Raw genomic sequence first — 19,987 nt, 5'->3', positions numbered from 1 at the left:
CCTCACTAACATTTAAGCTCAAAGAAAGCATAGGCTCTGTTTTGTTTCCCACTGTTGTCACATTATATGCAAACAGCAGGCTCTCAAAAATATTTGTTGAATGAATGAATGATGGTAATTGGTTTTACTTTTGTTGAGAAAATAATGACAAAACACTACTAGAATTCAGTAAGGCTTTCAAATGAATTCATATGCAATCACAAGAGCATTACACACATACTTTGGTGGTAGAAGGAGTACAATGTTCGTAATTCAAGGTTCAATTAACAACTACTGAAGGAATGGGGCCTTCTTGTATTTCCCTGCCCCTTCCCATATCCTTCCTCCATCATTCATTAATTCTTTCCATAAATGGTTACTGTGTACCATTAAGCCAGAGAGTATTCTGGACATTAAGAATACAAAGATAAGTAAGACAAGGTAGTTCGTGAGATAAAAATAATACCCATTGAGTATGACATGTAATAGAGATACATAAGTTGTAACATAATGGAGGAAGTAATCAACAAATACTTGCAAAATCAAATACAAAAGATATTCTTCACTTTACCTTATATATGAAATGAGAGTATTAAGTCTGAAAATGTTACAGTAATTTGCTACCATGAGATAAGCTAGCTTGAGAATGAAATCAAAACAAGGGGAATGACAGAGCAGAACGAATCACAGAGAAACTGAGCCAAGTCCTTGATGATTTCAGGCTGGATGAAGCCCTAGCTGAAGTTCAATTACAAGATCTAATCATGCCTTTTACTGTTTAAGCAGTTTGAATTTGGTTTTCTGTCACTTGTAATATAAGTATACAGATGAGTCTCAGTGAATTCTTTCAAAAACCAAAGCATTTGCTATTTCAGTGTATAGGGGTACTACTGGCATTTTGGAAGGGACAATTCTTATTTTGTGGGCAAACATCACAGGACACTCAGTGTACCTGGTCTCTACCTGGTAATTGTCAGTAGGACCTCACAATCACTATGACAACCAAAAATATCCCCATATATTTCCAAATACCTCCCACCTCCAAGGGGAACCACAAATCTATTCCCTAATAGTTGTTATATATATATATCCATTTCTCACAGTGCATGCGTAAGTGTACTTAACAACAACCTTAAAATAACTGGGATATACCACTCAAATATCCTAATTTTATATAATAATCCAATTTTAATCAGTCATCTATGACTATCTTAATGATTGGCCAAAATCCCATGTATAGCTCATATCAACTCAGTGCTTTAAGTTTGCTAATACTATCTGAAAATTCTCATTTATTTAAGCTTACTTCTCCATACAATACTATCGAGATATGTCACTGACATTGTTGGTTACCTTCCCTGCAGCCATTCACCTAATTTCCTTCTAGACTGAAATGCCAGATATTGGTTTTTCCAGCCCCCTTGCAACTAGGGCATAAGCATGCCAGGATGACATCTGATACAGGGCTTCAGTGAAGGGTTTACTTGCCTCATCAAGAGATGGGAGGGCAAACTTCCTCCTGTCTTTGGTGGCTATGTAAGAAAGTGATGCCTGGAGCAGAAAGAGCAACATGCAGCCATGAGAGGATAAACCTGAGCACAAAGGTCAGCAGCTGTGGATAAAGATTAAAAGCATTTGGATCCTTGATAACATCATTGTGCTGTTAAACTGACTCACCATGGAATCCTCCAACTCTGAACTTCTTTCTATGCAAGATACTGTTTAAATCACTGTTAGATCAGTGTTATGTAACCTGGGGCCAAACTAATATAAGGTATGTTCAAGCTCTGATATCTGAATGAAAGTGGGAGAAGAACCAAGATGACTACAAGATTTCAAGACTGGGTGGCTGAGAGAAAGGTGGTTAGAAAAAGGAAATCAGGAGGAAAAGGAATATATATATACCTTCACACATGCACATGTAAACACCTTAGGTGACGGTAGGTGGATGGAAATCCAATTGACTCAGTGTGGTATGAGGTAAGCTTACATTAGTACATCTAAGGTAGAGATATATATAGCAAGGGGTAGAAGGGAAGTAGTTACAGCACTGAGAAACACACACACAAAAATGATGACTTACATCATTTAAAAGAGGAAATGATCACCAAGAGAACACAGTGAAAAGCAAAGAAACCCCTGAAAACGCTTGCTATCTCCCCATGATCCATTCCACCTCCCTCTCATTTTAGATGGGATTTATCCACTGATTAGGCCAATTAGAATAGTTCCATCCCTCTTGACAAAGCTATTGTGACAGACTTGGCAGCATGATCTTCTCCATTTGTTCAATCAAAGTAAAGCTTAGGACTTTTGGGCAAAGGCTAAAAGAGAAGCTTTCTCTCTTTGAAAGTCAATGAAGAAGAGTTTAACTCGAGCATTGCCGACACCTGTCTTTTTCTAGAAGGGAAGCCAGTCTGAGCATGAAGCCCAAACAGGAGGACAAAGTTTAGCGAAAAGCAGAAAAGCAGAACCTCTGCCCTGATAACAAAGCTAAGTTTATGAACAAACTACTCTTTAAACCAATTCTACCTACGCACTTGCCAATTACCTGAGCTAATACATTTCTTTTGTTTTTACGTTCAGTTTGCATCCTAACTGATGTAGGAAACATATATGTTTAGCAGGGAGAGCAAAATCAAGACAGTGCAGGAAATGCAAAGAAGTTTTCAGAGAAGTAAGAGAATCAGGAAGTACAATGCACAAGAACCAAGAAATCAGATTTTATTCCTATAGAATGTATTTCAAAAATGGTCTAAGGAAACCAAGGATGACTGAGGAAAGGCCATTAGATTTGGTAATTAGACTGTCATAGGTGACTTAAAAAAGCAATTTCAGTGCTGAAATGGTAAAGGAAGTCAGAGTGTAAAGGAAAGAATAATTTATATTTTTAAGAACTCCATAATGTATCAAACCCTTGGAAAGACATGTAACATGGGTTAAACTCTTTCTATTACAACTCTGTGAGGTAACTGTAACATTCTATTTTATAGATAAAGAATAGAGTCTCAGTAGTAACTTGCCCACAGACACATAGCCAGTAAATTGGTTTTAGCAGACTTCAAAACCAGATCTATGTGGCTTAAAAATCAATGTTCTTCCTACTATACCAGGCTCCTGGGCTTAAAGAGTAAAAATACAGTGGCACAACAGGCTCAAGATTCAGACTGGCCTCCCTGAATTGCACAGCACAGAGCACTGTATTTTGGCAGCCCTGGAAAAGGTATACATAAACATGTATATAGGCTAGAGAGGGAGAGACTGAAAAAGGAGTGATATTGGACAATTATGGAGAAAGAAAGATGGAGAGGGATGATCGTGGACACATCTGGAGAAGGTTGCTCTTTAAAAAAAAGGAAGGACATTTCTTCTCTTGAGATATGAGTAAATAAGGAAATGATACCAAGATAGAAAAGATTATACCTCAGATGGCTGAGATTTTTCTCAGGAAAGTAAGAGTTCTTTGCTATAAAAACCTTCAGGAAGCAAGACAAAAAGGAACACAATCAACACTAAAGATCCAGCAGATAAGCAGAACACTAATTGGTATGGAAGCAAACCAACATCCTCACATAACTGTCTCTTGTATCCTTCAGGATTTCTGGGGTCAAACTGACAAAGCTAGTGATGAGACTTGTTCAGGACAGGGGACTAGAAAGATAAATCTACAGAAAGTAAAGCATTCTAAAGCATCAGTGACAGCTTGGTAAAAACTGATGACCATGGGATCCTAGTTACACGGGGAGGCAAATGAGTTGCAGCAGTAGGCTAATGGGTTGAATGAATAGAGAGACAAAGAGGAGTGTTTTCCTAAAGAGAGGAAGAGGGGGAGAGAAAGAGAGAGAAAACAGGTTCCATTAAGGTGGAAGAGTGATTGTTTGTGGCCAGAAAGGTCTCGACACAATGCCCAGGGCAGTGAGCCACTGACTGGGGCTCAGCAGTCCTACATCCTTTCAGCTTAAAGCACAAAACTGAGAGACAACCAGCTCTAAAAACATGCAGTCCTTGGTTGTAGAAAAGTGAAGGCTAGCAACAAACAAATGAATTAATTAGCCCATACAGGAATCAAACATTAAACTACCTCCTCTCCTTTTAAAATGAACAATTCTAGCTCCAAAGTCAAAAGTCTACAATAAAGGGTAAGGCAGATGTGTGTCATGAAGAATGAAAAGTAAAAAACCTGTCAAGCCAATTGTAACCCACCTGTTAAAGATCTTTAGTATAGAATTCAAATAGGGCAAGGATAGTTTGTGCTTTAATAGCTTTGGAGAGCATCTAGCAGAGCTTCAACAAAATGATATCACTCAATTTAATGTTAATTTTAAAAGGTCCACCCATTTGCAATTTCAATGGATAAGGTGCCATTTATATTTATAACCTCATTTTTACCATTCTGGGGCTCTTGACACATTATCCAACTACAGGAAAAGATGGGAGAATCAGCCATGGCAACTTCCTCCCCAACCACTTCGATCCTGCAGTTTGCACTTATGAACTCTGGCAAGGTACCATGTTATTTAGGACAACTTCTTACACCAATAATTCTGACTACTCTTGCCCCAATATTAAAGGAAGGAGAAATAAGACTGGCACAGGCTAAATTTAACAGAAAATATCAAGTACTATAAAGATTGTTAAGTAGTAGCAACAACTGAGAATTCAAGAAATTTGAGACGTTTTGAGTTTAAAAAGCTTTTTCTCCATTTTAGTCCTTTCTAAATAAAACAAAGGGCTTGGACAGTACGGGATTCTAAGGCTTCAGTGGACAATGTAAGCTAACACTGAATAAAAGAATCACTTAAATCACCCTTTCTTGTACTATAACATTTCTTACATTCATAAAGCCTTCTTTTTAAGAAACGAACACTTCCCAATTCTTCCCCTAGATCTAGAACACTTACGTCCCCCACCCAAAGTTTACAGACCAGATTTGCGATAGTCAGAAAAAGATTAATTTAGATGATCAATCATTTGCCGTCACCGGCACCATTCCTCAACTCTGCAGGAGTTCGATGGGTCAAGGAGTCAAACTCTCCCAAACCACCCCAGTCTCCTGGGGACTGGATTCCCCCAACAAGGTGAACAAAATCCACTGGCCTCTGGATAACAAGCTTTTTCTTTGTAACTCTGTAAGCCAGGCTATCGGCTAAGCTCCCCAGTTAAAAACTTTTAAAGGAAGCAAGAAGCGAAACCAGGAAGATGGGGAGGCGACTAAAACAGGACGACCCACCCACCTAACGCGAAGGAGAGACCGCTTGCAGGGCTGACGCTTCACTAGGAGCCAGGAAAGGTGCGGAGAGCGTCAGGCGTCGTAACCCCCACCCACTGGGTGAGAACGGAGGACCTGCAAAGCCAGGGGCCAACTGGAGGCCTGAAAGAGGGCGCGGGGCGGGGAGGGGGTGGGACGTGGACACAAGGGAGCGGCAGGGTCCGGCTGAGCACCACTAGGGTCTAAGTAACGGCGGGGCAAAGCCGACAAAGGTCTGCCAAAGGAGGAGACGCCGAAGCTTGCAGCTTCACTCACCTGCCAGACGTTCGCCCCGCGGACAGAAGAACGGACGCAGCCCCGGCGCTTCCTCTCCTGCCGGACACAGCCCCTGCCGCCGCCGGAGCTCCAGGACCCGAGAGGACAGGGTGGTACCGAAGCAGGCAACGCGGCGACCGGACCCGAGCCGAGGGAGGCGTACATACGGGGCACCGGGGGGCTTGGGAAGGCAACTCTGTGCTTCGCCTTCCTTACCGGTAGCCAACAATGCTTCCCAGGAACAGCATCCTGCCAGCATCAGCCCGCTGCTCCCGGGCCTTCACCCGCGGCTCCCCTCCCCACCCCCCAGCAGCGGCCGGGTTTCCGGCGGCCACACCCCGCCCCCTCGCTACTTGGCCTCCGCCATCTTGTCGGAAGCGGGAAGAATGCAGTGCGCAGGCGTGGCGCCGAGGTTGCCGGCGTCCGCTAGCCTCGCGGAGAGGGAACTATATAATGCGCAGCCGTGTCGGCCGCTGCGCACGGCTGCTGTGTTCCGCTTCGGCGTCGCTGTCTTCTGCCTCGCACGGGTGCTGCCGGCTTTTCCTGAATTGTACTGCAGCCAGATTAATACACCCTTCTGCGCAGCCCACAGTCATTATGCAGAAACCTGTGTCGTGCCTACTATGTGCCAGGTCCCAGGCTAGGCGCTGATGATAGATTAGTAGAACTCGGCTCCAGCGCTAAAGATGCTCATAATCTAGTGAAAAAGCGAACTTTTTTTCTAGTGAAAGAGAGAGTAATTTCCTAAATTCTTGTTTTGTAACTGCACACGGCCTCCTCTCTCTTGACCCCGCAATTTTAATTCAAAACATACCTCTTCTAGGAAGTCCTCCCTGTCACACAGTTTGATCAGTTCTTTTACCTTGCGTTACCTCTTTAGCTTTATTTCATTCAGCATTAATTCAACAAATATTTGAGTGTCTGTTATATACTAGATATGATTCTAGGTTTATAGCAGTAAGTAATATAAACTCATGGGACTTACATTCTAGGGGAGAAAATAAACAATAAGAGACTAAAAGAAATCAACAAAATAATGCTCGATAGTGAAAACGGATGGGAAGATAACAAACCACAAAAAGATGATGGAGAGTGAGAAGTGGTAGTTAGCGAGCGATCTCTCTCCAGAGATGACACTTGATCTGAGGCCTGACTGACCATAGGGGCTAGAAGTCATGAGACCATCTGTGGCAGAACCTTCCAGACAGAGGAAAGAGCAAAAGCAGAGGCGTGAGGTGGGAATGAGACCAGCACTTAAGGAACAGAAAGAATAGGTGGCATGGACACCTGGGGAGGAAATGAGGTCAGGGGGAGGCAGGGGCCAAATTAGGTAGGGCATTGAGGCCATGGTAAGAGTTGGAGTTTACTCCAAGCGGCCCCTCTGTCTCGGTGACACTGCCCGAACTACTCCTCCTCAGTCACTTCTAGCTCCTGACTGCCTCACTGCACGTGCTGATTCCACTGTCTTGAAGACCCTTGCTCTGGTTCTTTACACATCTAGCTTGTCATCTTTCATGTTTCAGTTTAAATGTCACCTCAGAAAGGCTATCCTTCCTAAACTAAGTCTCCCTCCTGCCCTCTCATTAGTCTCCATCATTGCACCTGATCATTTCTTCCAGGGCACTCAACATATTTTTAAATTATATGTTCATTATTCTTCACTGGCTCCCCACTAAACTGTGAACTCCACGAGAGAGGGAAGATGTTTCATGTACCAGTGAATACCCCATGCCTAGCTCCATGCCTGGCATGGGTGGTCACTCAATATGTTTGTTGTATTCATGAATGTGGAAGTTTGTCAGCACCTAAATAGTCAATGGTATACTACATTGTTTTGCACTTGTTGGCTTTTAAAATTAAATGCAAGTCATTTCCTGTTTATTCTCCTCTGCTAGATTATAAATAGGAATGAGAGAGAGAGGGGGAGAGAGAGAGAGAAAGAGAATGAGATGAAAAAGAGTAGGTGATGGTGGGGTAGTGGGCAGAGATTGTATTGCATATTTTTTTAATAAATGTATTTTATTTATTTTTGGCTGCGCCGGGTCTTCGTTGCTGCGCGCAGCCTTTCTAGTTGCGGTGAGCGGGGCTACTCTTTGTTGCGGTGCGCAGGCTTCTCATTGCAGTGGATTCTCTTGTTGCGGAGCACAGGCTCTAGGTGTATGGGCTTCAGTAGTTGTGGCTCGTGGGCTCAGTAGTTGTGGCTCAAGGGCTCTAGAGCTCAGGCTCAGTAGTTGTGCTGCACGGGCTTAGTTGCTCCGCAGCATGTGGGATCTTCCTGGACCAGGGCTCAAACCCATGCCCCCTGCATTGGCAGGCAGACTCCTAACCACTGCACCACCAGGGAAGCCCTGTATTGCATATATTGATATTTGCAGAACTAGAAGGACAAAGGCTTCAATTTAATGGAGCACCTATTATATGTGCTGTGTACTCTGCTAGACACTTAATCCTCACTACACCCCTCCTAGGTAGTTATCCTTGTTTTTATACATAGAAAACTTTAGAGAGATTAAGTCACTTGCCCAGTGTTCTACATTAAGAGATAGTGCCGAGCCTAAAGCCCATGTCCTTCCCATCTAGCGAAACTGGATTTCGAGATGGGTTTGTTTGGTGATTTGAATCTGTGTCATTAGCAGGCTTTCATTAGCGATTTCAGCTACTGCCACTTAAGAATCCCAATCATACTGCTATTCTTGTGCAGGATCTCAACAAAGGGCCTGATTGGAAACTGCTGTCATTCTTTTCTTTCAGACTAGAGCAGAGCTCATTTTACCATTTCCTTTTCATGTCTTTTTAAAATTTGTATTTCTTTTTATTAATAACTTTTATATGTTTGATCAAAGAGGAGATACAGAAAAATGGGTGCATTCCCTCAGTTAGGCTTGTTACTGTATGACTAACTCTTTCATCTAGGTTCCAAGTAATACTTTAGTCATCAAAGACAGTTCTCTGGCAAAGAGTGACAGGGTTACTGCAACAGTCACTTATCCCATCTACTCATCAGAATTATACACCATCGTTTGTATACTGTTAACTCACAATAACACACACTTGTCAACCAAACCCAGTTAGTCCATAAGCAAACCAAGTAGTGGGTGGGAATATATACCGAAAAAGACTCCTCCACCTTCTACCCCACTGCAGTATGATTCCTCCTCGGAATAAATCCTGGAATCAAGGCAATGTCTTTGGTTACTATGGTATTCTCTCCTCTTATGGTTAACATCTGTTATGGGTTGAATATTCCCCCACCCATCAGAAGATATGTTGAATTCCTAATCTCAAGTACTAACCAGTATGAACTTATCTGGGAGTAGGATCATTGCTGATGTAATTAGTTAAGTTAAAATGAGGTCATACTAGGGCTTCCCTGGTGGCGCAGTGGTTGAGAGTCCGCCTGCCGATGCAGGGGACACGGGTTTGTGCCCTAGTCCGGGAGGATCCCGCATGCCCCAGAGCGGCTGCGCCCATGGACCATGGCTGCTGAGTCTGCGCGTTGGGAGCCTGTGCTCCGCAACGGGAGAGGCCACAACAGTGAGAGGCCCGCGTACCGCAAAAAAAAAAAAAAAAAAAAAAAAAAGAGGTCATACTAGAGTAGGGTGGACCCCTAATCCAATAACTAGTGTCCTTATAAGAAGACAGCCATATGAAGAAAGAGACACACAGGGAGAAAGCCATGTGATGACAAAGGCAAAGATTGGAGTTATGTAGCTACAAGCCAAGGAACACCAAAGTTTGCTAGCCAACCACTAGAATTTAGGAAGAGGCAAGCAAGGATTTCTCTGCAGGTTTCCGAGGAAGCATGGTCCTGTCAATACCTTGATTTCAGATTTATAGCCTCCAGAACTGTGAGACAATAAATACCCATTATTTTAAGCTTCCCAGTTTGTGGCACTTTGTTACAGCAGCCCTAGAAACAAATACACCATCGTGTGTGTGTGTGTGTGTGTGTACATATATACACACACATATATATATGTATATGCTAGGGCCTGAAGTAGAGGAAAGAGGTGGGGATGAGCAGTGAGGAGTTCTGGGTTACTGTCTCAATTTGGCAGCAACCAGCTACAGGACTTTGGGGCCAGTCCCTCTACCCCACGCAGCAAGTCTCCTGATCTGCATGAACAGGAATTATAATAGCTGCTCTGTCTACCTCAGAGCTCTGCAGCGATAGCTAACAAGTATTCCTCCGGAGATGATATAACCAAGATGACCTGACAGCTACTGAGAAACAATTATGCAAAAAAAACCAGGGTTCCTGCCCTGGGGAATTTTACAGTCTGGCTGAGGAGAAAGGTACTTTCCTGTGATAATATAACTAGCACAGGTCAAGTGTCAAGTGTGTAGTTTGGATCTGATTCACTGTTGATGTGAAAGAAGAATCACTGTGGACTGGGGTGGAGAGGAGAGAATTCATGAAGAACCTTAGCAGAAAAGGCATTCGTTAGAAGAATATTGGGTGCCTGTAGGATATACAGGAGCAACACTCAACATTATGCCCAGAACTGGTCCTGAGGAGCCACCCCGGTATCCACTGCTGGATACAGATAACCAAACCTGGGACCACCAACAGCACTTGACCTAGACACTGGATGATGTCACTGCTGCCCCTGGAAACAGATACAGTTACTATCCTGCCACTACTCTCATTAGAACAGAGGGTCACTGTGACTTCACCATGCTAGCTGTCAGTCCCAAGCCTGGGGACAAATGACTGACACAACCCAGTCCCATGTTAACACTCTAGCTCAATGCTGTCCAATAGAAATATAATGCAAGCCATATACATAATCCTAAATTTTCTAGGAGCCACATTAAGAAAATTAAAGAAAAAGGTGAAATTAATTTTAACAACATATTTTATTTAAGCCAATATATCCAAAATATTATCATTTCAACCTGTGACGCTACTGCATTTCATGTGCTCCATAGCTACATGTGGCTAGTGGCTATCATATATGACAGCACAGCTCTAACTGATAGGGAGGCTGGGAGAATGACCGCATGGACTTTGGATTTCCATTGTGAGAGGTGGGCTCTGCTTCATGAGGAAGGCAACTTCCCAGACACCAGAAGAGGGTTCAGATGCAGTCTTGTGAATGGAAGACAAAGTTGAAGGAAAACAAAGACTGGATTGTAGAGAAAGGGAAATGGTAGTGTAAGGACTTTCATTATCAGTCTTAACCTGTAGTGACTGGGAACCACAGAGGGTTTCTGAACTGGGGAAATCCTTTGAAAAGTTTAAGGAAAGTACCATGCAGATACAGGTATAACTTCAAGAATACTAAAAGTGGAATTAGAATCCTGGATTTTAGTTATGCTTCCTATCTGTGTAGCCTTAGGCAGGTTGTCCCTCTGGATCTGTCTTCTCATCTTCAAGGATGGGGATGATGGTATCTGTCTCTCAGACTTGTTGTGAGGATTATATGAAATATTGTATGTGAAAATGCATGGCACCTACCAAGCATTCAATAAACGTTACTCAAATCTGGATGAATCTGAGTATTAGAGATCTAGATAAAGAGCAAAGAGGTTGAACTATTTCCCGAAAGCCAAGAGGAACATTCTAGAGTGAAAAATCAGAAATATGTATTTCAGATACTTCAATTCTGTCTTAGCTTGAACAAGTTAAAAAAATGTACTTGTTTCCTAAGTAGCCCATTTCTTCCTGGAAGCTTTTACTGGTCATTCCTTGCTGAAGGTGTTCTCTCCTTCCACGGTCCCGGGTTCTCCTTTGGGCAGTATGACATGGTGTGTAGGGCTCATGCCTCATCTTCTTCACCAGGTACATACATGAGGGCAGAATCCATGTCTCATTCATCTTTGTACCTATGCCCTACAATGTCTTGAACTGGAAGCATCCAAATAAACAAGATCAGCAAAATTTGATAATTTTAGAACTTGGTTGATGAGAACCATGAATATCCATTATACCATTCTCAGTGCTTCTGGGTATACTTCGAAACTTTCATAATAGTTAAGGAAAAAAAAGACATCCAAGAAACTTCTGCTTCAAGATAGCAGACTAAGTACAAGTGTTTACCTCCCTTCTCTCTGTATCCCATTAAAATGTCAGCAGGGCTTAATTTTCAATGAAACTAATGAAGGTTAGGCTTCAAAGACGCCCATTTGCACAGGCCCTTTCCAAGGTCCTGGAAGGTGCCTTAGCAATATGTTCATGTGTTTGTACAATTTTCTAAAACCTGCAAAAGTAATATATTTCAACCACAATTGGTTAAGGGCATTGTCTCTTCCTACTCTGATTTCCCCTCTATCACAGTTCTCCTTGTGTCAGGTAGTATTAGAGTGGTTGGAGTCATTTTGGAATCCAGTTAAAGGGAAGTTGAGCTTGGGATACAATTTGTTAGAGTTGAGTGGGAGAATATTTATATGATTCACAGTCACTTCTGTGAGTAGTATTTTATTGCTAGCCATCCTTGCAGAGGAATAGCTTCCAGGAATACTCCTCCAGCCATTGTCTGACTTTCCCAGTATCGTAACACCAAGGTGCAGGGCCAGAGGTTGTGCTGCAATATGAACACATCCTATGGCCCTTGTACCAGAAGTACAGAGCCAGAAGCTAGTCTGTAGAAAATTCTTCCAAATTTTATAGCTCCTATAAATGAAACCTAATAGAAGCGTCCCCAAATGTGACTACAATCTTAAAAAATTACAAGTTGTCAAGCTAAAAAAAAAACTTATCAGTAATAAAAAAATTTTTGATCAACCATACTTGAAGAAACACTGAATGATCTTTTCAATTGATACAAATATGATAAAACAAAATCACTGTCATATGCAGAGGCAAGTAAAGAGAATCCAGACAAAAAATGTAGGGAAAAAGTATTATAGAAGTATGTCAGGCAGTAAAATAATAAACATACTATATTGTTTTTTGGATTTTGTGATATTTGTGGATTTTATGTTAGCATTCCAAATGTATAATTTGTTGTGATTTTTTTCTCATTCTAAATTAATATTTACTTCCTTACTTAAATTTGTATTCAAATTTTCTATTTTTTTCTCTTACACAGGGACTCCAAAATTGATCTCTCATAAAACATTGATCCCTGAAATTATAATTGGGGACTTCAACATCCCCCCTCAGCAACTGATAGAACTAAGAGTCAGAAAATGAGCAAACATATAGAAGACCTAAACAACACAATCAACCAACAGGATCTAAATGACATTTATAGACATTCTACCCACAATAGCAGAATACACATTTTTTTCTTCAAGCACCAATAACAGACCAAATGCTGGGTCAGAAAACAAATGTTAACAATTTAAGAGAATTGAAACTATACAAAGTATGTTCTCTGACCATTATGGAATTGAATTAAAAATCAATAAGAGAAAGGCAACAGGAAATTTTCCAAATACTTGGAAATTAAACAACACCCTCTAAAATCATACCTTTTTTGGAATTCCCTAATGGTTCAGTGTTTAGGACTCTGTGCTTTCACTGCTGAAGGCCCGGGTTCAATCTCTGGTCAGGGAACTAAGATCCTGCAAGCCATGCAGTGCAGCCTAAAACAAACAAAAAAATCACATCTTGTCAAAGAAGAAGTCTCAAAGGAAATTTAAAAGAATACACAGAACTGGGACTTCCCTGGTGGTCCAGTGGCTAAGACTCTGCGCTCCCAATGCAGGGGGCCCAGGTTTGATCCCTGGTCAGGGAACTAGATCCCATATGCCACAACTAAGAGTTCGCATGCCTCAACTAAAGATCCCACATGCCACAACTAAAGATCCCACATGCGGCAACAAAGATCCCGCATGCCACAACTAAGACCCAGCGCAGCCAAATAAATAAATATTAAAAAAAAAGGATACACAGAACTGAATGAAAATAAAAATACAACATTTCAAAATTTCTGGGTTACAGCTAAAGTAGTGCTGAGAAGGTAATTTATGCATTAAATATTACTCAGAAAAATTGGAAAGATTACATTAGGAAAGTCTCATATCAATAACCTTAAGAAGCTAGAAAAAAGAAAGAGCAGCAATCAATGACACTGGAAAACAAAATAAAACAAAACAAACAAATGCAACAAAAAGCTAGTTAATAGACTTCCAGCAAGACTGCCAAAGGGAGAAGACACAAATCATCAATATCAGTAATGAAACAGTTTATCATTATAGTTCCTGCAGCCTTTAAAGGAGTAATAAGGGAATATCACAGACACCAATAACTTATAATTCAACAACTCAGAATAGACCAATTCTACACACCACCAAAACTCAAACAAGATGAAATAGAATAGTCCTATAACCATTAAAGAAATTGAACTTGTCATTATAATTCCCTGGAAAAAGAAATGGAGAATCCTTTCAAGTATTCTGAGAAAAATGAGCACCAATTTTATACAATCTGTTCAGAGAACAGAAGAGGAAGGAACACTTCTCTATTCACTTTATAAGGCCAGTATTACTATGATACCAAAATTAGATAAACACATTACAATAAAGAAAACTACAGACCATCTCCCTTAAACTTAGATGAAAATATCATCAACAAAATATTAGCAAATCAAATCCAACACTGTATTAAAAAATATACATGACCGAGTAGGACTTATTCCAGGTATGCCTGACTGTTTAACATTAAAAAAAAAAAAATCAATCAATGTAATCTACATATCAATAGGCTAAAGAAGAAAAATCATATGATCATTATCAATTGATTCAGAAAAGCATTTGACAAGGTCCACATCCAAAACCTATTCATGACAAAACCTGGACCTGCTCCCTGACCAATAAGTGTACATAAAAGGGAAAACATCCATGAATGTTGAGAATGGGAGAGTGTTCCATCAGTTCATTAGAGATTTTTGACAAGTATCTGTAAGACAGGAAGTGACAGAAGAACCAAGGTGGAGGAAAGACTCCAGCCTAGAACATAAGGGGAGGAAGGCTCCAGCGGAGGACCACTGCAGTTCTTCTTGGAGAAGTCTAGCAAAGACACAGTTTAGCCAGTCATAGTTACAAACAGAAATGGGATACGGAGCACTGTCAACACTAGTGCTTCCCAACCATTTTTATGTCATGGCACATGTGGGAAATAATAATATGTGTAAGGGATGGTTTTAAGGAAGTGATTTCAGATCAACAACTTTCATATGACTTTGTCTCTAAAACTGATTTGCCTGAGAAGGCATCCAGAGTCATACTGGTTCACTTTCTCGACTCCATTTTCACAATGGCTATCCCACCACTTTACCAAAGAGAAGCAAGCATTTCTCAATGATTCATTGCCCTGAATGCCAAGCAAAAGAATAATTTAACATTTATTAATGCCCTATTAATTCCCCCAGTCCATCTCATTAAGACATTGATTTCTAATTTTACTTTTTGTGCTGGTAGTTTTTCTTTAATCAATAAGAATAATTTTAAAACACATTACCTTATGCTTACAAAAATAAAAATATAAGAAATTAAATTAAATTTGTTTCTAGCAGAGAAGTATGATAGGATTATTAATAAAGATTTTCAGACACTTCCACTTCTGGATAAGATGGAGTAATAAGTACCAGGTACACCCTCAAGCTTTAAACAACCCCAAACTGGATGAAATATGTGAAGCAATGTTTTTGTTTGTTTGTTTGTTTTTGAGGCACTGGACACCTGGCAGTGGAGAACAGTGAGCCCTGAAAGACAGGAAGCAAATATCATACCTTAGATGTTTCTCTTGCTTGTTTGCTCTAAGGAGGCCAGCTGCCACGTTGTGAACTGCTTTATTGAGAGACCCATATGGCGTGGAACAGAGGAGGGCTCTGGCCAAAAGCCAGCAAGATACTGAGGTTCTTAGTCCAACAGTTCACAAGTAATGCAATCCCACAACAATCATGTGAGTGAGCCTGGAAGCGGATCCTCTCCCAGTCAAGCCTTCAGATGATACCACAGCCTTGGCTAACAGCTTCATAGAAAGACCTTGAGCTACAGGGAGCCAAGTAATTCATAAACTATGCTCAACTTCCTGACATATAGAAACTGTGAAATAATAGCTATTGTTTTTAGCTGCTAAGTCTTAGAGTAATTTGTTACACAGCAACAGATTAATACAGGAAGAAGATTAATACATGAGAAGGGATATATTCCATTTCTAACACTGCTGGAATTCGACAAAGAGCAGGCTTAAAAATCTTCATCACATAACTAATTACACATTTTAACTCTTTGCCTTCTATCTCTTGTACCTGCTTCGACTTTTCATTCATAATAGAATACACTGACATTTATCTAGGCTCCACCTGTTCCTCTTTCCAACTAAAGTGACTAAATGTAATAAAGTAAGCAGCCAGAGAGTCTGTGTTTTTCCATCTAATGATAGAAAAAAAGAAAACACTCCATCTGGGTAGAAATTGATAATTAGCCATATCCAATTCCTGGACATCTGGCTTTTAAATGAAACTGAACATAGTAATGTTTGTTTCCAGGGGCATTCTTTTACCGAAAATGCAACTTATTCTTTTGGTCTTTAAAGCATAACATCAATACATTTTTAAATATCAAGTTACCAAAGATTTGTCTCAATTTTTTTACATATTACCATGGTGTTACATGTTTATGGTATAAAATTTGTAAACCGCAGAAAATTGCAAGAAGAAGGAAAGAAACCTCACCATCCAAGATAATTGTTCACATTTTGATGACTATCTTCCCATATTTGACTTTAAAAATAAAAGGAATTTCAGAATAATATATTTGCCCTGAACAACAAATCCTCATTAGCAACAAGAGAATATTTTAATGGATGAAATTTAATGAAGAACACCAAACCATTTATGCCACTGAAATCCACATCCATTTTCTCATACAGTTTAAGATGTGGCTGATGACATTGATATTTTAGCCCTGACAACCAGTCTGAATGGCTCAGGGAAATATCCCACAAGGCTAAAGCAGCCCTGGCAATATATTGAGGGTAGTGGCGCTTGGGGAAGCAACATAGGTTTGCACCCATTCTCCCTTCATACTGCCTCTGCTGCTGCAGAATCTGTGGTGGGGCAGGGGCCCACAGCCTTGCACTCGGATACTTAATGGGCTGGAGCCAGCTCAAAGAAGTGCTAGAAAACTGATTGTTAAATTTCAGGAATTTTGTGAGCTAGTTCTTAAACACAGTCATTATTAAAAATTCGATGATGTAAGCTTTCAATTAAATAAATTACACTCAGAGCAAAGGTCATACTCAAAACTCATCATTTTAACTTATTTTACTACATTTTGCTATTGCCTGTGTTCCTGATGCTGTTTCCATCTACTGTATCTGGATGGTGGAAATAGTGTATAATGGTGTGCTGGAGGACTTCTCTTTGTCCAGTGATTTCACGTTGGTAGTTTGGAATTGTTCAGTGTGAGAGTATTTAAACTGTGGAAACAGAAGGATACTCCAAATTTGGGCTCAATTTATTGTTTTGTTGATTGTATAGTGATGGAGAAAATGTTAATACTGTAGATTAAACTTAAAAATATGTCGTGTCTATAGCTGTTACATTGTGACTAGCACAAAGTTCAAGGAACTATTCCTCCAGTATTCAAAAACTATTATCAAATTCATCCAAGTCACTCAGGTCATTGATGAATAATGAGTCAGGTTCCAACACATATCTTTGTTGTTTCACTTTCATCTTAATCATTAATGTCAGTGAAAATAACAACCAGGATTCTTGTCAAAACTACACTTGTTTGTTATTTACAATGGTATATTGGCTACAGATACAAAAGTTCAGCAAAAATCAATGAAACATTCACTGGGAATCAATTGGCTATATGGAATTCACACTAAAGAATAATGTATATTCTATTATTATTTATAAACTATGTGTTCTATATCCTTTATATCAGTAGAATTTAAAATAAATCTGTGTGTGCATTCATGTGTGTGTTTCAGAAAGCTCATTGTTAATCATTTACTAATACACTTCTGTTCAGAGCAAATGCTTCCCTTTGCCCCACTCACCATAGCCTCCAGCAGATCTCTTTCAGCTAGGCACAGACTGATAAATCAATAGGGAAAAGGAGTGAAAGAAAAGAGCTGGGGGAAAAGCAGAAAGGGGAGGAAGAAATGGAAAAGAAATAAAGGAAAGAGAAAGTTCTCCTTGTCTTGTCTTTCAACATCAGTCAGCAGCTGTCTACGAGAAAGGAGACAAACCATTGCACAACCCGTGTGACCTGAAATAAAACATGTGTGGGATTAGCTGGCAACCCCACTTGTAGAGAGCTAAGAAGCCAGCAGTCTCCGCCAACAGTGACCATACCAACTCTGGGTCAGAGGTTGTTTTAGGGTATTTTTGTTTGTTTGTTTTTAACATTTAAAAAATTTAGGTATAATTTACACAGTAAAATTCCTCATAGAGTACAGTTCTATGAGTTCTAGTCACGTAACTACCACTGCAATCAAGATATAGAATAGTTCCATCATCCCCCCAAATTCACTTAAGCCTATTTGTGATCAACCCCTCTCCCCATCTCCAGGTGCTGACAGCCACCAATATTTCCTATCCCTCTGGTTTTGTTTTGTTTTCCAGAATGACATTTAGAAGGACTCATATAGTATGTAGACTTTTGAGTCTAGCTACTTTCACTTAACATAATGTATTAGAGATTCCCTCATGTTGTTGCATGCATCAGTAGTTCATTTCTTTTTATTGCAGTATACAGATTGCAGTATACAGTACCACAGTTTGTTACCCATTCACTGGTTGAGGAACACTTGTGTTGTTTTTAGTTTAGAATGATTATGAATAATTCCACTTGTTTATTTACTTACTTAAAGACCTTTTTGGAAGAGCAGATTTAGGTTCACAGCAAAATTGAGAGGAAGGTACAGAGATTTTCCACATATCCTCAAGCACCTCCCTACATGAATCAACTTCTGCATTATTAGCATTACTCACCAAAATGGTACATACATCTGTTACCAAGTATGAAACTACCGTGACACATCACAATCACTCAAAGTTCATATTTATCTTAGGTTCACACTTGGTATTGTACATTCTGTGGGTTTGGACAAATGTATAGTGACGTATAGCCATAATTAGAATATCATACAGAGTATTTTCACTGCCCTTAAAATCCTCTGTGCTCTGCCTATACCTTTACCACCCCTTCCCAAGAAACAGTGATGTTTCTATTATTGCCATAGAGTTGTCTTTTCTAGAATGTCATATGATTGGAATCATACAGTATGAAGCCCTTTCAGATTGGCTTCTTTCACGTAGTAATATGCATTTACGTTTCCTCCATGTCTTTTAATGACTTGATAGTTTATTTCTTTTTAGTGCTGAATAGTATTCCACTATATGGCTGTATTACAGTTTATTTATTCATTCATCTACTAAAGTACATCTTAGTTGCTTCCAAGTTTGGGCAATTATGAATAAAGCTGCTATTAACATCTGTGTGCAGGTTTTTGTGTGGATATGTTTTCAATTCCATTGAGTAAATACCAGCATGATTAATGGATTGTATAGTAAGAGTAAGAAACTTACAAAACTTAGGTTTGTAAGAAATTGCCAAACTGTCTTCCAAAGTGGCTGTACCATTTTGTATTCCCATCAGCAATGAATAAGTGTTCCCATTATTCTACATCCTTGCCAGCACTTGGTGTTGTCAATGTTCCAGATTTGGTCTTTCTAATAGGTGTGTAGTGGCACTTGTTTTTTATGATTGAGTCTAGAGAACTCTTTACATATTCTGGATACAAATCTTTTAAACGACATGCATTTTACAAATATTTTCTCCCAGTCTGTAGCTTGTATTTTCATTTTGTGGTGTCTTTTGAAGAGGAGAAGTTTAAAATTTTGAAATCCAAATTATCAGTTGTTTTTTAAATAAAACATGTTTTTGGTGTTATATCTAAGAAAATTTGCCTAAATCAAGGTCAAAATGTTTCTCCTATGATTTCTTCTAGAAGTTTTATAGTTTATAGGTTGTACATTTATGTCTATGATCTATTTTTGCATATAGCACAAGATAAGGGTAGAGGTTCCTTTTGTTGTTGAACATGGATGTTGTAATTTGCTCACCAGTTCCCAGGGGTTAGTGAATTCCTGAGACAGGAAGCTTGGAGGAAGGCTCAGGCCTATTCTTCTTCTACCTTGAACTGGAGGGAATGGGAAGGCAGGCAGGTGCTAAGAAAGAGAGGCATTGTTTCCTTTCACTCTAGTGGCAGGAATAAAAGGCTTTAAGAAAATTATTATTGAAGCAAGAAAAACCTTCTATTACAGGGCTATCTTTCCTCCTATACTTGTTCACACACACACACACACACACACACACACACACACACCATAACCAGGTGTCACTAATCTAGTATTCTGAGGCGGAAGAGAGGTCAATTATCTTTGTAAAAATATTTTATGCTGGGATGTAGAATGGAGGTCACTTTGAAATACAATAACATCATCTCTTCTTTTGTGTGCAGTTTCATTTCACAAGTAATAGGTTTTTTTTTCAAACAGAATTTGCTTTGAC

At 39.9% G+C, this 19,987-nt stretch overlaps 1 protein-coding gene across 8 annotated transcripts in view; it reads right to left on the bottom strand.

Moving 5' to 3' along the window:
• The window catches only part of APC (APC regulator of WNT signaling pathway), a 191,527-nt gene that overhangs the window by 131,881 nt on the left and 39,659 nt on the right, over positions 1-19,987 (bottom strand). For 4 of the 8 annotated variants that reach the window (XM_082836188.1, XM_082836194.1, XM_082836195.1 and 1 more), the window contains exon 1: positions 5,504-5,608. Coding sequence is in view for 3 of the 8 variants with exons in the window: in XM_082836197.1 (XP_082692323.1) it covers positions 5,504-5,668 (165 nt within the window). In the remaining 5 variants the exon portion in view is untranslated. Of the gene's footprint in view, positions 1-5,503; positions 5,775-12,922; positions 13,037-19,987 lie in introns of those variants that run through there. The other 4 variants (XM_082836197.1, XM_082836198.1, XM_082836190.1 and 1 more) reach the window with 2 other exon arrangements.

This window comes from Leucopleurus acutus (assembly GCF_964270905.1).
Source record: "Leucopleurus acutus genome assembly, chromosome: 3".
NCBI classification, from domain to species: domain Eukaryota; kingdom Metazoa; phylum Chordata; class Mammalia; order Artiodactyla; family Delphinidae; genus Leucopleurus; species Leucopleurus acutus.
The sequence above is the reverse complement of the archived record's forward strand: the minus strand, read 5'-3'. Positions and strand labels throughout refer to the sequence as shown.